The sequence below is a fragment of the Epinephelus moara genome, chromosome 8, assembly GCF_006386435.1.
Source record: "Epinephelus moara isolate mb chromosome 8, YSFRI_EMoa_1.0, whole genome shotgun sequence".
Classification (NCBI taxonomy): Eukaryota; Metazoa; Chordata; class Actinopteri; order Perciformes; family Serranidae; genus Epinephelus; species Epinephelus moara.
Genome location: NC_065513.1, coordinates 43,872,477 through 43,893,081, shown reverse-complemented (window position 1 = coordinate 43,893,081; position 20,605 = coordinate 43,872,477). Strand labels below are relative to the sequence as shown.

General features: G+C 42.0%; 1 protein-coding gene across 1 annotated transcript in view; it reads right to left on the bottom strand.

Moving 5' to 3' along the window:
- bmp2k (BMP2 inducible kinase) overlaps window positions 1-19,867 on the bottom strand; it is a 68,084-nt gene extending 48,217 nt beyond the window's left edge. The window contains exon 1 of the mRNA XM_050052104.1: window positions 19,152-19,867. Within this exon, the coding sequence (XP_049908061.1) occupies window positions 19,152-19,302 (151 nt within the window). The 5' untranslated portion in view covers window positions 19,303-19,867. The remainder of the gene's footprint in view (window positions 1-19,151) is intronic.
- Between the last annotated feature and the right edge of the window lie 738 nt (window positions 19,868-20,605).

Here is a 20,605-nt window from a genome sequence, read left to right as displayed (position 1 = left end):
TGTTTACATCCATTATCGTTGTCAGTAATGCCTGCTACGGAGCATGCCACCGGCTCTCGCGTTGTTTTCGAGATGCAAACTGTTAAAGCCAGTCAACCAATTGCGAGTCTTGCGATACCCGATTCTATGACTCTACAATCGATTCATCTAAGGATTCTTGGCTGATTCGTATCGATTGAGGAGGCTGCTACTTCTTGGCTGATTCGTATCGATTGAGGAGGCTGCTACCAACGCAACCGTATCTCGCGCTTGTCAAACCGGATATCCGGTCGTATCGGTTAATTGTTCCCAACCCTACTAAGTAGGTGTAAAAAGAACACTGCACCCCCAAGCGCTTTGGCGCGGAATTGCATAGCGATATAGACCAACAGCACACAGAACTATGATGATAGGCACACAGCAACTGCGGAGCAACTGCATGCACGTTGCGTCAAGTGTACGCAGAAGCATAAAGAAACACCTATTTGTGACTTTTGTTGGTCAAACAGACAGATTTGAGAGGATTTCATCAGCAGTTTTGATCAGATTTAGACTCTATAAAAGTATTTTGAAACTCAACCCAGATACCTTTTCTATACATAAAGCAAGCAAGCAAACTCTGGTGGATGGAGAGCAAAACACTGTCAAGATATACTAAGAGCGACAGCAACATCCAGGGAGCCTATCAAGTCCTGAGCTAGCCAAAGCTACGGCTTGCTAATGCTGTGAAAAAAGGTTGGAGGTGCACAAAGCTTTGCCAAAATAGAGCCAGGGCAAGCTGTTTTTCGGGCTAGCGACACATTGGGAAGCCTGTTTGCTGATCCACGGAGCAGGTTAGGACATCTTCAAAGGGAAACACTGAAACAATACAATGTTCGTTCACTTGTTCACATCACGCCGGTTAGGAAGAGTTGTGAGAGTTTAGAGGCTGTAGCTCAATTTAGAAGGTAATCTCTTGATATTTTTTCCATATTTCATGAATCATCTGTTTTGTCATGTCTTCATATCTCTCAAGACTCACTAAGGCACAATGATTTTAAAGTGACATGTAGGTTTTGTTAAAAGATGTCCGTGCAAATCAGATGATGATTTGCTCCAAGTTTAAGTTACAGACTGATAATACAACACAGCGAGCTTCTCGTGCACAGAAGTGTAACCGAATCCTTTCAGTGTATTAAAGCAGTGCTGATGGGCATGTCTAACTCTGGTACTCAGAGCCCATTAGTCACATCTCACTGTTATTGTACCTCCCCTCCTGCTCCTCTGTTGGCTGGCTGCACTGTGGAGAGGAGATGGAGGCACTTCACCGTGAGGACATGGTCAGTTGTCAGTGACGGTTGAGAGGAAAACCCCCGAATCCATCAGGCCAAGAAGAAAGGAGGGGGGTTGGGGGGCGCACTGACATTACAGCCTGGTACTGAGCGAGGGCTGTAATTACTGGAGAATATTTCCCGGCCCTGAATGCAGCGCTAGGGACCCTGACATCACTGCAAAGCCTGACTATCTAGGACAGTCAGAGGCAGCCCACATGACAGCCTGTGGAAGAGGCTTGAAAGAGGATCTCAACAGCGTCTGCGAAACAGATACTCAGCATGCCTTGTGATATAGGCAAGAAAAAAAGACTTCAAAAGTGGCAGAGGAGTGTCTCAACAAGTGAGGATTAGAGGATTTAGTAACACGCAGCGAACCGAGATTATACGTTTATAGTTTCTGCTCAGGCACAGATGTTCTTCCTCTGAAGCATGATGTCATCTGCGATAACAGACCACGCTCTGACCGACAGTCGCTCTGTTCGAATCTCTCTCTGTTGACTTCACTCGTTTCAACCCACAGCTTTTTTACTTAAGTTAGTGTGACATCTTAGCTTGTTAAAAAGCTACAAACTAAGGATGTGGTTCAGTTCAAAAGGCCTCCTTCAGCTGCAGGGCTGCCTTTAAAAGAGGAGAATGCCATTTCTTTTGGAGCAGGCTTAGGTATTTCCTCCTGGAGGCCCCCATCCCCTGACATGAACCCACAACACTTCCCCTACAAGTCTTCACAGTTGTAAAGCTTAAGGATAAGAGTAACCAGCTTACAACAAATTGTGGTTGCATGGCATTACAAAAAGTGGGAAGGATATCTCATTTCCTCATCTCGTTTGAGCTTACATAAAAGGTTAAAAAAGTAAAATGGGTTATCTGAATACTGGTGTATCTTTTCTCTTACGTAAATGATGAAATTGTTTTACTTGAACTAATGAGAAATCAGGTGAAAGGTAAGAGTTGTGCTTCGAGGAGCTATTCACTGTTTTCAGTGTGTCCTTTCGCCTGCAAATCTCATCTTGGCCTTCTTCCCCCAACTTCCCCTCGAGTGAGTGTTATTTCACAAGAATCAAACTTGGAAAGGGATCTCCTTCTGGGTAAACTCTCTAAAAGGAACACAGACACTTGAAAGTTGTCAATTTGTCCAATGAACTTAAATTAATAAGGTTAATACTTTAACAATGTCATTCCTAAATAAGATACCAGTTATTTTGTTAACACTTCACTGGCTATCTAGAGGCTTCAGTGACAATGGAGTAACCTTACTATTGGGAACATTACACATATTCAATATGAAAACCTGGACCTACTTAAAGACGTATTTCACTGCTGGAAAGACGGTCTTTTCATAAAACTGGGCTTTCTATGAAGTAGAAATGCTCAATTTTTTAACAGGGTTTCCACACATTTTAAGGCATTTTCTCAGATTCAAACTCAAATTTCAAATATAATTTCAGGAACATGGGGTGAAAATGAAGAAGCATACGTGATGGTAAACAAAACGTTGTCATACATCAAAGTATATTAGAGCAACATTATATCGACAGCTACAGAAAACAAATTTGCCCTTATTTTATATTACACTGAAGGTTATACACAGAAATTCCATGACTTTTCCCAAACTTGTAATGATTTTTACTAATCCCATGAGTTTCCGGGTTTGCCATGACCATGGGAACCCAGTCTTTAAAACTAGTGCTACATAACCTGAGAAAACAGAGACAAAGGGTTGTGGTATTCACTTCCTCTCAAGAGGCAGAAAACCTAGCACTACCAGAACGCACTGTGCCGCACCAGACCAATAACTGCTCTCGCTGCTGGGTGACGAAATGCAAGTTGCCGTACGACAACAATATGGTGACCAGCTGGTACCAAACGATATCTTATTACAGTTCAACAGTTAGCTAAACTATGTTTCTGAAAACATTATAGGTGAGAAACAGGCAACGCAGCCACAGAATATTGGTTCATATTTTATCAGCACTGACAGCACACTGACAAAAAAGTATAGAAGCAGATTGAGAGGGAGAGAAGGGCAGCTCTCTATCTGCCTCTATACTCTTTAGCCCCTTTTACACCGCCAGATTTTCCGCAAATGTTGGGCCGATTTGCCGGCCAGCTGCGAGCGTTTATACACACAGAGGCGGAAAGGTGATTTGATCCGAGGCGCCCAATTTTCCGCCTCAGAGGGTAGTCATAGGCGGCCTTCCGCAACAGGGGGGACTGTTGAAGACTTGTGGGAGGAGCTGTTGATGATGCCGCACGTGCAAGCCACTGGATAAACAGGAAACAGCTGATAGCAGGAATTAGCGAGCAGCTAATAGCAAGAGGGAAACGCAAACCTGACAGACACTGTAAAGATGAGCAACTGGGGAGACAAGGAATAGCGCGCCCTCCTTGCCCTCGAAAATGAAGTGGCCATTAACCGTCAGATGGCGGGAACGGTGAGGAACAGGTCGATTTACGAGAGAATCGCCGTCTGACTACTGCTGCCTGACTAGCCGCGGCTTCCCTCCCATGTCACTGTTTACGTCACATGCTGAGCTACGCGTTTTGTTACTTGCTCACGCCCCCCATTGCCCCGAAAAAGGCGCATTCTGTATAAAGAAAAGTAGGTAGGTGGCAATTTTCCGGACTCCCCGATTTTGTTTTTATACTGCCAATGCTGAAAAAAGACTGATTGGGCTTTCCTGCAAATTTGCACAATTCCTATCTAAAAAGGGCTTTTGTGTCGTGGTTGTGGCGTGTATGCAAAAATAAAGAAGTACAATCTGTAGTTGAGCAACAGCCCAAGAGTCAGCGAAAATCTGCCGATGACACATTTTAAGCAGGGAGATCTGGCTGCTGGCAAGATGGAAACCAGTTTAACATAGTTAATTTACACATACTACCCACGTTGTTATGATACAAAGCTCAAAGCTGAGCGATGAAAATCGGCAAAGTACCCCTTTAAGTTCCTGTTACAATTTGAGAACAGCTAGTTACTGCGACAACTGTATATTCACTGAAGTATTTTCCTCTCCATCTATGGCTCAACATATCCAACCCTCTGATCATTGTTGATCACTCAACACAATGTTGACCTAAGAGTTTAAGCAGTTAGTGTCAAAATCAATCAGTCACTCTGAGAAAAGGAACTTGCCCCACTTGAGGCCAATGATACCAGTAATACGTTAAAATGTCCAGACTGAGGGCTCCATCACCTCTTCTTTAATCTAACCTTTGTAACATTCAAAAGAGTGTCATCTGCCAAAATTTGAAGTACAATATGAACTTTTCTAAGTGTTACACCTACTGTATTACAGAATACTAAAGTGCATAATGCATGCCATCCTTCCACATTGCTGCCTTCGTCTTGTAGACTAACAAGTGCCATGTTTCCACAATAAATGTAGAAAATGGATTTCCATCAACAGGCTTCAAGGTCTTTTCCAGTTTGCCATGCGGTGCCAGCTGCTCTCGCTAATTACCAATAATGACTTTTTGATCCCCAGCGCTTTAGCAAATCCTTTGAGATTTGGTATTATAAAGGCTAATACGGAAAGGACTTTTGTTCTTTGGCTGGCTAATGTAGTGACAACCAAACATGCTGTTTGGTAACTAGAGTTATAACAAATCTGCAGAGCTGAAAGTTAAAGGCAGCCGAAACCATGTTTCAAAATGTAACAGCAAAACACGTCCTGTCAGTTTCATTCTAGAAATAAACGGCAGACCATCCACCCTGAGTTTTCACACATTCTCCAGGCACTGACAGACATGTCAGTTTGCAAACATCACTTTAGGCCAACAACTATCTGTTAAAAACACTACCTAAACTGTTTCTCCTGAGTCCTCAAAGTTAAACTGTGGCAACATTCAGAAAAGCATCAGTGGCATAGGTTGTCGGCCCTAAAAATAGGCACGCACTTGCTTTTAGCGAGCAGTTGACAGATTCTGCACTCTGTGATCCCTTTCCTGACAGAACACCACACCACCGTGTCATCTTCTCCAGACCTTTCAAGGCAGAAATCCTGCTTTGGTTTTTAGATGAACATCTTTAAAAATGAACAAATTCTGATTATAAATTAATGGCAAGTTAATTATTTCTCAAGTTTTTTGTATTAAACATAAACAAAGATAACACTGCACTCTGCTTAATTTACACGCTTCTCCTCCCTTCACCATAGTTAACCTACTAACACTGTTACTTGAGTTTCCTTTTCCAGCCAAGTCAAATATGCATAGCCTTGGCCATAGCAAGGAGATAACCAAGGTTGTTGCAGGTCAGATATTTTTAAACTTTTAGCGGTGAGGGTGGCACCCTGCCAAAATACAGAGCAGATACTGGGATGCTGCAGGCATGCTGGACTAAAAATGAATGAAAGGTGCATTCACAGGGGGAAGACAGCCGAAAACATCAATCTGGCCTCCAACATCTGGAGGTGTGACTTGGTCATAAGCAGCATGAGGGTGCTGATTGCTTTTCAATGTTACCAGTTTTAGAGGACACTCACATTTTACTTTAACTGTACGGGGTCCAGTATGCGTCTACCATCGATTAAGATTTGCTTGTCAGCACAAGATTGATGAAAATGTCGCAAGTTACGTATCGCGGCCTTGTGATTGTTTTCAAATCTCTACAGAAACAGATCAAGATAGTTTTGAGGAATTGAGATGATTCAAAAGGGGAACAGCAAATAGAGAAGGGTTTGTGAAATATCACTATGTTCTGAAGTTCTGTGGTGTGGAAATAAATTAAAGTCTGGTAAGGATGTCCCATCAAATTCTAATCAAAGGTTTCAGGTAGGGCTGGGCAACATGAAGAAAAAAAAATACCTGAGTATCCTTACTGCAACAATATTGTAGGTTTGACTATTAGTGCATTCACAAAATGTTTACATGAGTTTTTTGATAAAACTGTTGGGTAAAGGATGACAGAACAGAACAGCTAGAACAATCTGGTGAGTTCAGAAAATTACATCACTTTACTGTCATGCTGCCTTTAAAACCAGGAAAAGACAACACTTGAGATATTACGATAACCAAAAATAGAAAAATAAAATCTAAGACAGTAACTTGTCTAACACAGTACCAATACTTTGTCGATATATATTATCCAGCTCTTGTTTTAAGTAGAATCTCTGACTCTCTTCATCACCCTTACAGGTACATCTGCTCTGTATTCAGCACCACGCTGCTCTTCCTCACAATGGAGAGGTCACTTTCAGCTGGCAAGTGCCTTGCACATCTGCTCAGTGCCACTGCAGAGTTTGAGCATGACAGCACTGTATGAACAACCTCTGACGCTCTTTTTCTTTCCTACAATAAAGTACTGTCCAAAATACGTACATCTGTTTGTCCAGAGTAAATGTTATCTGTGGAGATTTTGACCTCTGGTGATGCTATGGAGCAATTTTTCGCACAAGGACACACGTACGAAGACGACACTCCTGCCAATCCTTTCGTACTATTCCACTGTTCTACAGGTGGCGTTAAAATGCCATGAAATGCCGACAAAGGCAGAAATAGAAAGGCTACAAGCAATTAAACAAGGATGTAAACAAGCTGGATTTAAAACACTTTTTCAAAAATTTGCTTTGCAAATGTTCTACGAGAAAGAAAATGCATTCAAAGCACTTACACACATACACACACTGACTGTTAACAACTTTTGTTTGGAAGAGAATTCCACTGGGCACCTTTAAGGAAAGGACATTCATTAAAACTTCAGCAGCATTTATGGCAATCTGCTTTCTAGATTGTACAATGTGTTGGGTGATATACTACATAAACTTTGCTCATATAAAAATCTGTCTGAAAGTGGCAAAAGAATAAGTAAACAATCTGACCGGGTGTACTTGCTTAGCAGTTTTTGATACTTTTTGAAAACCAGCCTTGGGTTGTGTATAGTCTTTATTTTTGCCTGGTGGCGCAGCTACTAAAGGGGCAACAGAATTTTAGGATTCATCTTCTGTGATGCAGAATTATGCCAGTAAGTATGTATGCAAGTTTCATGGAAATCCAGATATTTGTTTTTAAGAGGCATTGCCTTTTATCAAAGTGTTAGTCAAGGGGAATTTGGAGCTAGATGAAAGGTTAACAGCAAAAGGTCAGTCCTCTCTCCAGCCGCAATCTTGCTCTTAACTGTCAAAACCAACTTGCTCTGGGTCAAAAGGCTGGACAGACAAACTGACTGAACAGTCTTGTGTCTTGAAGCTGCCAGGGCAAAAGTCAAACTTAACTGGTGACCAATGATCTCAGAGTCTTAAATAACAAACACGGGTCAAATCTACAGATCTCAAACAACTAGGCATCAGTCGCAGTGAAGGAAATATTAAAGTACGAAAAGCCAAAAGAAGTTTGAGAATTGCCCTGTCAGTTCTGTTTTAACCGCCACAAATCTAACTCCCTATCTCCCCATAACACACTCTTTGATTTTGGTGTGCTCAGTAACTCCTGCCTGGCGAGTGAGAACGGCAAACACCACTGCAGACACTTTGTCGTATGCATCACAAAACTGTCAACCCGGACTACGTCTCCTCCTCCTTATTCCGCTTTCATTCTTCCACTTAGGGCTATGTGTAAAGCAGGAGCACTTGACTGCAATCAATCTAATTTCTTCCCCCAGACTCAGGTGAATGATGCAAAGCACTTTAAAAGACAGATGCAAGTGTGTGAAGAAGTCTTCCTGAAGAGCAAGTCCATAAAAGGTAATATGAGGAGGTGCAGCGATGAGTGTACATGTTTTTTCATCCTGGGCTTAGTGAGCTGGAAGGTTCTGGCAGTCAACTCTCATACATCTTACCTCAACAGTGTTTACAACTGAACCGACAGACACAAGTGGCTGTGCTTTGGAGGCTTTATGATGAAACTAGGAAAGAGACAGAGATGCTGCTGGACGAAAAGGATACACAAGGGTGACAACATTACAACAACAGGGTCGGTTGTGATCCCAACTCAACACCATCCTGACATATAAAGGAAAACAAGAAAGGAGTTAGGAGAAGTTTGTTCGACTATCTGACATTGCGTTCATTGTGTGCAGGTTTGCGTTCACTGGTTTGGACCAAATACCCGCCGTCTAAATTTAAGAATTTAATGGTCAAAAAGGTCAAAAGTACAAGTGCGACTTTGGATATGTAGCAGGGAAAAATGCTGGAAAAAAGCAAAGACACAGACCTTGGGCAACCAACTCCACCGTTCCTATCCTCAGAGAAAAAAGTACATGGAAACTGTTGGGGCATAATTTAGGATAGTGCCAGACTGTGATGAAAAACAGTTGTAATTTCGTCAATAGAGAGACTGCAATTAAGCTAAATAAATGCCAGGATGGGCGGGTGTCAGCGTAGGTCAAATTTTACCCGACATGGTCAGTTCAGACTAAACAACAGGTCTTTAGTGGCTGCGTAGGTAAGTCATGGAGTATGCCAAGCGCTCATAGTTTACATGAACCTTAAGTTAAACAAAGAAGCTATGCAAAATATCACGAAAACTGATCAGACTGCATGGGTCGCTTCGTGTTTCCCCTATGTATTCTATTTGCTAGAGATTGCACAACCTCCCTTCTAAATAAATCAACACTTTCTCATCTTAAAATGCCATTTCTAGTTTGCACTGCCGAGCTAAACTTTAATGAACTTGTTTACAGCTTGTTCAGACATCTAGCAATCTGATTTTTTTTCTTTATAACAAACAACATAAGAATAATAAACTGCAGACTGGAGTGGCATGTTGGCACCAGCGTGTTTACAGTTCCCACAGTCATTAAGAGTGAGGCAATCATTCATCACTCCTGTCTCGTCATCCAACTGAGGGGAGCCATGCTGGAGTTCAGTCAGCTCACATAAGCCTATGATCAGTTTCCAACCTGTACTTAGTGTCTCCGGAGAGCTGACCTCGACTAGGACCACAAGTCATGATAGCTTATAAGTCAGTGCAATATATTGACATTTATAATCTCTTGGTTATCAGAATAGTTATTTTTATGTTGACAACAAAATGACAAATTTGCAAGCTGCTAGATGAAAACCTCTGACTGATTTGCAGTAGAAAATAACTTTTTGTCCACAAGAACACCAAAAACACTGGACTGAGAGCAACTGTTCACTCTGTTACACAGACTTACTGTACGTTCACACCAAAAGCGACCAGAGCTTCCAAAGTGGCGGAAGTCATTCATTTTCAATGAGAGCCTGGCAACTTGGGCAGCCTGGTCATCAGCCGCGCGTCTTGGGCGACCAAAGCGACCGGAGCGGTCCGGAGGGAAGTGAAAACTCGTTTAACTTTATGGTAATGAGCTCTGACGTGGTTCGGTGACAACCAATCGGAATGCTGATGTGCTTCAATGAAGCGGGTCCCAGAGAACAAGCCATGTAGCTTTGGTTCCTACAGCACACTTGTTCCGACAATGGATATCGACAAGTTTATTAGTTGCGTTGGCGCCCACTCAGTCCTTTATAATGTGTCACTGTTCGGTTACAGAGACCAAAATAAAAAGAATGAGGCTTGGGGCTGCGTCGCAGAGGTAGTTGGTTGGTCTAGTGAGTTTTAAAGTGTGTAATGTTAGTAATAGAGGAGAGAATTGGAGGCTAATGTTGCGACATAGCATGCAAGTCTTCCTTGCTTGGTTTGAATGGGATGACATACGTTTTCTGTTTCCATTGACCAAACATAACTTTCTGTAGGCCAACTATGAGCTTTTTGACTGGACAACAGCAAGCAGCAACTACGCTGCTTTCAAGCCAGTAGTCGCTTTGCGGCTCCTTTAAATTGACAAGCATGATCGAACGTTCAATGATTCACATGATGAGCGATTAGAGCGACCAAAGCTGCCACAAATGTTTTTGACAGTCGTGCTTCTTGGGCGTCCAAGACAGATTTTGCCTCTTTGGAAGCTTCTGGTGTGAATGTACAGTACGAAGACTGCAGTCCTTTTTTCCATAATAGTAATGGACTGACAATGCCAGGATTTGTATAAAACAATGCATATGATTCTGCAGTAAACACATCAATATTCTCAACAATCCTCTGAAACAAGTACACCAAAGATGAGGAGTTGGGAAAACCTTGAGCTCCTCACAAACAATCATCTCCAAGCACATTCATAAAAGTTGTCCTCACTCAAGGTCAGCACAACCAATGTCTTTCATAAATAACACAAGAGGTAATATGGTGTCCCGGTGCACTGCTGTATTTGGTTTGAATTATGCTGCATTGTCTATTTAAAGCCACTAAATTGAATCCTAATGATGCATGTGTCTCAGAATAATCCACAATTTGTCAATACATTGATCAAAGAAAACCGCAGCCGCTGAAGTGAAATGTTGTAGTGGACTTCCAAATCAATGTCCTACTGTTTTGGCAGTGTCCATGTGACCAGAGTTCACTCCCACATTTGGCTCAACGCCCTCCTCAGATCGGGTGATGATGAATTGGGAGAAAATAATTCATTTGCAGTTTTACAAAGAGGGGAGGGATGGCAACGCAGAGAGGCAGATACAGAAGGCCTCAATGAGCAAGCACAAAGGCAGCAATACCCATCACGGGACCAAGTGCTGCGTCGTACCAGCATTCTTTCTAGGGTGCTAGAATAAGACAACAAAGGGGCACAATGCGCCTATTCATCACCAGTACAGTATGCTAATAATGTAGATGGGATGCATTCTCACCCCCCTCCCCTGGCAGAGAGGGGGGATCAAATAGGTCATTCAAAAAAAAAACACTATCAAAAGGAACGCTCTGACCTGAACAGCAATGACAGATGGCAGTGACTAGGACAGCAATTACACCTGCAGTTTATTATTATATGATGTTTTTTGTGTGTGCAACTGTTGCTGTTGGCAAATTAAAAGCAAGGCTGGGTGATAATCAAATAGTCATTCATTGTTTAATTTATCAACTTTCACTGAAATTGTATCATGATGATATTGTGTTAGTTTCACAACACTCAGTTGTCCAAGCAAAGGACCGTCCACACTAGGAACGAAAACAATGACTATAAATATCACATTTTGAAAATAATCCTAATTTAAGTGGATGGCGGAGGCTACACCACAACCTCAGCAACAGTGGCGAACAACATTGTTGGAAACACTTTCTGATGGATTTGATGAATAATAGAAATACTGACAGCCAATCAAACATTATCCAAATTTACAGGGCATCATGTTCAACATGGCAGATGCCATTGCAGAGAGACCCACCATTGTATTTTAAAAAAAACTGCACCTGTTTGATAAAACAGTCTTTATAAGATGTGATCTGGTATCCTTCTGTTTTCTTTATTTCTCTGTGCAATGTACAGCAGTAACAGGTCATCAATATCCATTTTCCTAACCTGCTGACACAGCTGGCGTGTGCTTGATGCCACTGTTTACAGAATGTTTTTGTTCATCACTCCTGATGCTCACATCAATATCGTTTTAGTTATCATTCTTGGTGTACAGCCATGCTCCCAGCTCCATAAGGCTGTGCTTGCTTTCAGCTAAAAGCTAGGTGAGCATGCTAACATGCTCAAAATGGCAATACTAACATGCTGATGCTAAGCAAGTATAATGTTGAGTATTTTATTTTGCTATGTTAGCATGCTAACCGTTGCTACTTATCACAAAACACAAATTACAGCTGATGTGAATCTCATTAGTTTGCAGGTATATTGTCATAGATTAAAAGTAACGGACAAATTAAAATTGGACGAAAAGTCACAGGATCAACAAAGTTATTCGAGGGGCAGCAAAGTTCATTGCAATCCAGCCAATAGTTGTTGAGATATTTAACTCAAAACCACAAATGTGGACCCGTTTGTGGCACTAGGGGAAAAGTCGGGGGATCACCAATGTCAGTAGAATACATCCTCTGGGGACCATGAATGCCTGTACAAAATTTCACAGCAATAATGGCATTCGTTTAGCCTGACTAAGTGACCAAGATACCACCGTGTTAGGCTGTGGTCAAACACATTTGACAGCGGCCATCAAAACTGTCAACCAGAAAAGCTTACCTAGCTTAATGCAAGAAGTATACTTGCTGCAGACAATGCATGCCCATACGCATCATGGCTGCCATGCGTATTTTGCGGTCGTTTGGCAAGTAGGCCGCTCACTTTGACGCGAGGTAACGTGATGCGTGCGCAAGATGCAATATTGACATGAACACTAGAGGCGCTTGTGCGAAGTAGACCTCTAGAGACCGTGAACGTGAGGTTGGGCCACACATACCATCTCCGATGGCGGCGGAGACGGCGCCTTTTCCTCTGCCAAGATCTTAAAGGACATAAAATTATAATCTCCTCTTCATCGAGAGTACCCATGTTTGCGTGTAGCCTACTACATCCGGAAATACAGTGTGACCGCCTTCTTTGCTTTTCGCAACCTCTGTGTCTGAGTGCTGTGGTCTGCCCCTAGCGGAGACCACCAGTATCAGGCGTTTTGGCTGCGTCGACAAACGACCGTGCTACAGCAAGTATACACACAGGCGCAGCACACTATGTACGTGTACATTTGGCCACGCAGCCAGTATACTTGTGCCCTAACTATGACACAATGTTGGGTCCATGTTGAGTCATGCAGGAAGGGATTGTGTTGGTCATTTAAATACGAGCAAGGTGACACACACGTGGCCATGGAGGAAAGGGGTGGGCAGATTGACACCAGAAGATCTATACTATAGATGCGTTTCCATTTTGAAGATATGGATCAATACCTAATAAAGGGTTACCTTCTCTCGTCTACGTCGTACCTATTGGTATTTCAAGAGTAAAACTGTCTGTGCTCTGTGTGTTGTCTGTACTCAAACAATATATGAGTCACACATGCACGGCACACCACGGCGTGCACCCTGACTAGTTTAATCTTACAATTAATAGCAGTGATGGTTTAATGAACAAGGGAAAAAAACACAAGAGGAGAAGGGAGGAGAAAGGAAAGGCCTCAGCATCCAGACCTCTGACACAAAGACAGAGTTTACTGGAAGAGTCGAGACGCAGGTGAGGAATATCCAGGTATACAGCAGAGAAATTAGTATTTTAGTCAAATCAGATCTTCAGCATTGGTTAATGTGACATTTTCAAAATGTAATTGGTCATCATTAGCTGTTGGTCAGGATTAGCAGACTGATGATTCACATCATACCCTATAAGAAAGTACATGAGCCACTTTTAATAAAAAAAAAGAATTGTATCAGTACCAATATCGGCAATTCTGGCCCTGTATTACTTGGTATCAGATTGAAACCAAATTTTGTGGCATCACCCGCCACTAATGGAGGATAAAATGATTACTTCTGTTATAACTCTCCAGGTAACTTTCCATTATTTTAATACAACACTGTCTTCAGTCTGAAGCAGAGCACAGTTAGACCGTGCCCTCCGCCATCATCCCAAAAACACCAAATGAGGGAATATGGTGTTCCATCGCTCCATCTCAGAAAAACATTGTTATTAATACCATGATACTGAATCCAGCCATATCACTCAGCCCTAAGCTGACAGCTTTTCATTTTATCTAAACTGAGAGACCCAAAAAGGCAGCAGATATCTACAGTATATTTACTTAACATCTGGCTTTCTCTTTCATTTATTTTAATCTGGAACAAAGCAAACACTGCTAAAGAAACTCACAACAAAGAGCTTATCAGGTGGACTTGTTTCAAGTGTAACCGCACTTTCATTGATACATTCGTTGTGTAAATTTCTAACAGCAGCAGGCAAAAAACTGTGTGGTCAACAAATGGCGACTGTCCAGATCACACGCAGGAAAGGACCAGGTGAAAACGCATCATGTTCACTGTGAACACAGCAGCTGTTTGCATGGAAACAGTGTTTGCGTTTCTCCTGTTTACATGATCTGTGGCTTGTCGTGGTCAGGGAGTCCCCGTGACCAAGGCTGAGAGTGTTACGCTGCCCTCATCTCTTCAGCTTGGGCTTACAGAGTGCCATGACATACTCCGGTGTAAACGCTTCAAGATTCTGCTGACAGCAAGCAACGGGGAAATTTGTGTGAAGTCAGCATGTTCAGAGAAAATGTTTTTTGTGTCACTTAAAAAGCTCAGACAATACTCAAGAGAACCAGTCAGCTGAGAGTCAAGCTTTCTATATGAAGACAGTTAAAATGTTGCATGAAAAGACGCAGGGTGCCACGATGAAGCACAAAGTCGGCTTAGAAGATGGAGGTGACCCTAATTAGACGAGGCAGTGATGAATTATAACCTCACTGTTAAGATGCATGTAAAACTGCAAACATAGGAAGTGAAACCCCTGAGCCAAGGTCTTCCTGTTAATTAGAAAGAGGCAGTGACATTTGACCAAGAACTTACCAACTGATGCAAACACGAACTGTTTGCCCTGTACCTACAGTGAGAGAGGTAGGTACAGTACAGCAGTCATGTAACGTAGTGGTGGTCTGGTGAGTAAACAGCAGTGACATAACGGCGATTATGCAAGTTAAACTGACAACAAGACATGTTCCAGAGGCAGTTATCTGTTAAATGCTTCGTTGTTGCTCAGCAAATAGCTTAATTAAATATTCTGACTGCAACACAATCAGTTTAGGAACAGTCTGTCTGCCATCTTAAATAGTGGCTTTTGACAGAAAATAAATATTTAAAGATAGGTATATCTATTACTATATATTTCTATGCATTGAAATCTTTAAAATTCTTCCAAACAGCAGCAGTTACTCTGTGTCTACTACGATTTTCCCCAAACTTTGTCGGGCTTTTTGTGCAACTACCAAACTTCCCAAACCCATAATTTATCAAATTAATGCCTCCTCATTTCCTAAACGTCCAGGCCCTAAGGAGGGACCCCAAATGATTAGAGTTAGTGGAGAAAAGGGTGACGGGATGCTCACAGATGCATCCTGTTCCTACATGTCATTTCTGTGTTCCTCTTGGAGACGGCAGCAGATAGAGCTCAAGAGAAACCGCAGAGGCAAAAGGGGAGTGGAGGGAAATGACTATGTTCCTACTCAATGTAGGAACTGTCTAGCTCTGCAGATATGTCACTGGAAAAAAATATCTAACAACATGACAGCAAGAGAAGTTTTAAGCCAGACAAAAGTTTAATTTGAACATATCTGGAGGAGGTGGTGTTTGGAGCAAAGATACCCAATCATCAGCAGTTTCTCTTGTCCAGCAAACTATAGCTGTGTGTTTGGCTTTAGGAGAATCTCGTGCTTTTCATTAAACTGGCACAGCTGCTGGATAATAGCTGAATAAGGAAGAGGAAGATGAGCCTTTCAGAAACCACATGATCTACTCAGTGCCTGGACATCAGTCACATAAGTTACCCTGTGCCCGCAACAGGTTTATTCAAGTTATTTATTTACATACGCACAACAATCACAGAGAAGTAGTTTGTTGACGATGAAAATCTTAGCTCTCAGGCTCCTTCCAACAATGCAATGTTAAATATAAAAAGAAAGAAAAATCGTGCAAGTCAAAAATGAGAATTTGAGTCATTAAACGTTGCAAAAGTTACAATATTGAGATCAAATCTAACATATTAGGTATTATTAGGACAGTGCTTGTAACGTTAATAAACGTTAGTATGGTTAGCAAAAAGGCCATTTGTCGGACATACTTTGTGCAAGAACGTAACAGTACAACTTTGAATTTCTTGGCTCACATGAAAAATTAAACTTTTATCATTAGTAAAAGTTAGATTTTTTTTTAAAGAGAAAAACACTAAAACTGTGTTGTGTTTATCAGCGTGTGCATATCTTTGATATTCAACTTGTTTTAAGTTCACAAATACTTGACTGTGCTTCTTGTGGTCTCTGAAATACAGCCATCTTCTTATCAACCTATATTTAGGCACATGGGACTACTGTTGTAGTGCAGTCTAAATGTATAGAAAAAGCATGTGCCCAACGAGTAAATAAAGTATGATGAGAAAAAGTCACTTTTCAGTCAAATGGGCACAATATGTTAATAAAAACAAAACAGATCAACAGGAGGATCAGTTTATTCTGTGGTTTTGCCTCAGTCACGACAACTTTTTTACAAGGAGGAACTGCTGCTATGATAACAGCCCTGATTTCCCTTTACACCAAAAAACCTCACGTTATGGCAGACTGCTACAGTCAATTAAGACTGTTTTCACTGACAAACTACAAATGGTTCAAGACAACTGCAATGTGCATCCTCGGGTCTGATGAAGTTACCAACTGTTCATCTGACTTCAAATGTCATTATTCTCATCTGGCCAAGAAAAAGGAAACCTTCAAAGTTTGAATACACTTTTCTAAACATGCCTGATGCAGTTACTTGGTGGTCTCTGGGCCACGATGGCAGGTAAATCCTAAAATTAACCTTGACACGTTTACCACGTTCCCAGCATAGAAGGTTTTTAAATAGATCAGGACATCAAAATGATGGCTGGTTACCTGCCAAGTTGTTCAAGCCACAAACCCCAAACCTGTGTGAAGAATCTGCAACAGTAGGTTGGTAGGTAGAGGTCCTGTGTTGCTGAACGGGCAGCACATGGGACCACCACTGACAGAAAAAGTACAGTACTCAGCTGCCTAAGCAGTCATGACACCGTACAGTGCTATATTTATATAAAAGCCTACATCATGAGTGCATGTGAAGTGGTGGAGGCGATTAATTGATTTTCTACGGTTGCTGTAAAAGAGTATTTTTTATTGACAGTCATTTTATTTCTACTGAAGCAAGTTTTTCTTCAAGTGTGGTACTGTGCACTATTTCTAGTATAACAGAGTACAAATGGTTTCAACCATTAAGACAGGCAATTTTGAATCCTTGAAGAAAGTACTGATCTTGATAAATTTAATGCACTTTATTGTGAAATTTCTCTTTTTAACACTTTAAAAATATCGTCTGAATTCTACCCTTCCTGCTTTTGATACTGTAAATATCACATGACATATTTTGTTTCTGATAAGCATTAAGTTTCACTCTAAACAAGTCTCCCAACAGCTACTTCCTTAAGCAGATTTTACACCTAGCACTTAAACTCCACGTTAATGACTGAGGAGCAATACTCTCCTCTTTGAATCTGGCTTTCACACTCTGTCCCCGTCCAAATGCAGCAGACACTGTAAGTGAAATCAAATAGACAATTGCATGATTAACGTGCAGCCCTGGCAGGCGCAGACACCCAGCTCTTACCCCTGGAACAGAAATGATGAGCAAAGGTCACAATGTAACCTTGTGCTCCTGGTAGCAAAACCAGCCACAGCCACTTCACATGATTATATGATGACACAGACTCATGACTGCTTGCAGGAAGGGGTGTGTGTGTGTGTCTGTGTGTCTGTGTGTGTGTGGTTGTTGTTTTTTCTTTTTGGGCAAGTGAGATCAGGTTTACAGTTTGACTCAACAGCATGTTTACAGTGTTGCGTTACTTGAAGAGACAATGCTCACTAAACATCTGGAACATTTAGTTGGCGTTCATTACTCCTGGTGATTTAAAGACGGATAATGGCTTCAGTGGCACTAATAGCACACAAACAAAATCTTTTTAATAATGCCTCTTAACTTTGTTTCACTTATCTTTCCAGTTAAAGTCAGGTGGGAGTTGCTCTGCACTGTGTTGTCTGTGAGAATAGTTTCCCTTTCACCCACCTGCACTGCTCCAAGTTTATATCACGTGGGCTGACCTTGACTTAATGAATCCTCAAACAGTCGACAGAATTTGAGTAATTAATTTGTTGATTTATGTAGAAGAAAAACCTGTTGAAGTGTTCACCCCTCCACAGTCGAACTGGTATCTGGGATCTTTTAAACACTAAAGACTAAAGCATATTTGTGAATATAATTCTGATGGGTGGAATTTGTCAACACTTTTCCAGTAATGTCTAATTAGTATCACCTTATGCTGGAATAAAGAGCATAAAAATATGACGACATCCTGGTAAAGAAAAGACCCTAATGACCAATTAGCTCACTAACTGGCAAAGCTGGGCTGGTCGGGGCGGCTCTATAAATCAAAGAATGTTTCTAATTAACACACCGTGATAAGCACTAAACCATTTGCGAAAGAACAGCTGCTTTGTGAAACACGTCTGTTTCCACACTTCCTCATTCTCCGCCTGTGTGACTGTATATGGAGGAGATTCTCGTTTCAACATATCTGGACGTGGGGTTTTGTTAAACCATGAAGGAAATGTCTTACGTTTCCAGAAAGCCTGTCGACATCCTCAAGAGCTGTACTGTGTACACACAGCCATTGCATAAGGCATCCTTAATGTGTTTATCTAGCAAGCACTGTTACTTGTTTTAATGGTATGCAATCTGATCAAGTTAGACATGCCAATAAAAAGCTGTGGTGTCTCTCTCTGCCAGCCTAAAAAGAAACTAGTCTTTGTACATTTTAACAGCTGCAGAGAGAGGAAAACTTTTCATAGTCCCTAAAAAATTCTCATGGGACAAAAGAGGAGTGCAGAAGAACTTCTTTGGTGGACAGAGTGATCTTTTTAATGGCTGGATCTTTACATGCTGTATGTTGACACAGGGGACTTGGACCGTTGTTACCCTGGAGGCAAACCCCCTCAGTGGAGCAGCTGAAGCAGGATGTAAGCTACAGCTGTATGGGGAGAAGTTACACGTTTCAAGTCGAGCTATGTACCAAATCCCTGGTGCCCCAGTTTAGGCACCAAAGCGTTCACAGCCTGGAAGAGAAGCGCGACTCATTTCAATCACTCTGCGTGTATTTTCTTGGGAAATAAGCAGATGTTTAAGGGGGAAACTGAGCTTTTACAGTGGAGTGCAAACCAATTACCAACCCATAAAAGGAACAAAGCTGGAGGAGTTGCCTCACTGCTGGGTTTGTGAAAGTTGCTCTCTCCAAACAGAGGGTGACGGGTGTGTCCCAGAGAGTGTCATGGTGCTTAATGTGAGAACACTGTAAACAGGCTGTATTAATGCACATACCTTCTGCAATGAGCTCTTCCACGGTGACTTGGAACCGCCCGATTGCAAACACTTTCCCGAAGTAGCTGCTGACTCCGGAGCTGGAGCCGGACCCGGACGCCCCTCCGAGCCCTCCGCTCTCGGACTTTGGCATTCTAGAAAACTTCTTCATCCTCGTACTTTCTCTGTCAGTCCGGCCACCAAATGCAATCCCAGTTGTTGGTGGTAGATTAACCACACAGTCCAATTTAACTCGGTTGTGTCCGACGTCCCCTATCTACTTATCTGTGGTCTTTTCTTCTCCTGCATGCTCCGCGTCTGGTTCTTCTGGAGGGACAACTAGCTGTCGGGTGATACGACATGAAAGTACAGTTAATACACGGGCGTCACGGTGGGATGATACAACCCCGTCTGTCTCCAAAAAGCTCGTACCAGTGACAGCATCCACTCACAAATGGTCAAAAAAAGATTCGTTAGCTAATGTGACACATCACTGTAGCTGGCGGTTGCAGCCGTTGCTAGCATGCATGGAGACAGCGGTGTGCAGTCAGGACGCTCCGCCAACAATGAAAAAAGGGCAGGAGGAGAGGCGCAATAATACACCTGACAAAGAGTTGGCAGCACGAATCCCTCCAAGGAATATATCCGACTCGGTATCCCTCCAAAAGTAGCCTCGGCGCGGTTAGCTTCACACGCCGCGACTTGCTCACTTCACTCGGGCGACGCGGCTAGTTAGCTCGGTAGTTAGCGGCTAACGAGCTTAGCTAGCACCACAGCGGTTCCTCTACAGCACCCCGAGTGCAGGTGGGCTAACAAAGTGGGAGCCCGCGTCTCACCAGAAACCCTCCCAGTGAAGTCGTTCTCATCGGGTTCACCTGTGTCATCCCCGCTCACCTCTGGGTCATTAAACAGTGGAGCTTCGCTAACGTTAAACTTCTCGTGACTCCCCAGCGGTAGCCTACAAAATAAGTGGGTGGTTTGTTATTTACCCAATGAGAGTGACAACCTAACCTGGAGTGGCCCCGCCCCCTCCTATTGTTATGATTGGTGTAAGTGGAGAAAGTATGGAAGCCGATTAGTGCCGAAACAAAAAGCCAACCGAATGAATGAAGTTATGTAGAATATAAAAAACATACATTTAAATTTTATTTATTGAGTCAATCTTATGAGATACTCAGTAGAGAATAAGATACTTTCAGATAAAATTAAATTGAATTGACTTGAATTAAATTAAATTAAATCAAATTCATTGATTAAAAAAATAAGCAAGACTTTATTAATCCCACACTAGGGAAATCCACATTACAGCATCTTAAGAGTCATGAGCAAGATTTATTTATTTTTTTTAAAAGGAAAAAGTTATTTAGTGTTAAATAGGATTTAAAAAAAATAACAAAAATACAAATTAGCTAACATAAAAATAATATAAAATCTAGAATACCCCAGGAATGAGTCCTAAAACCCAGAAATTATTT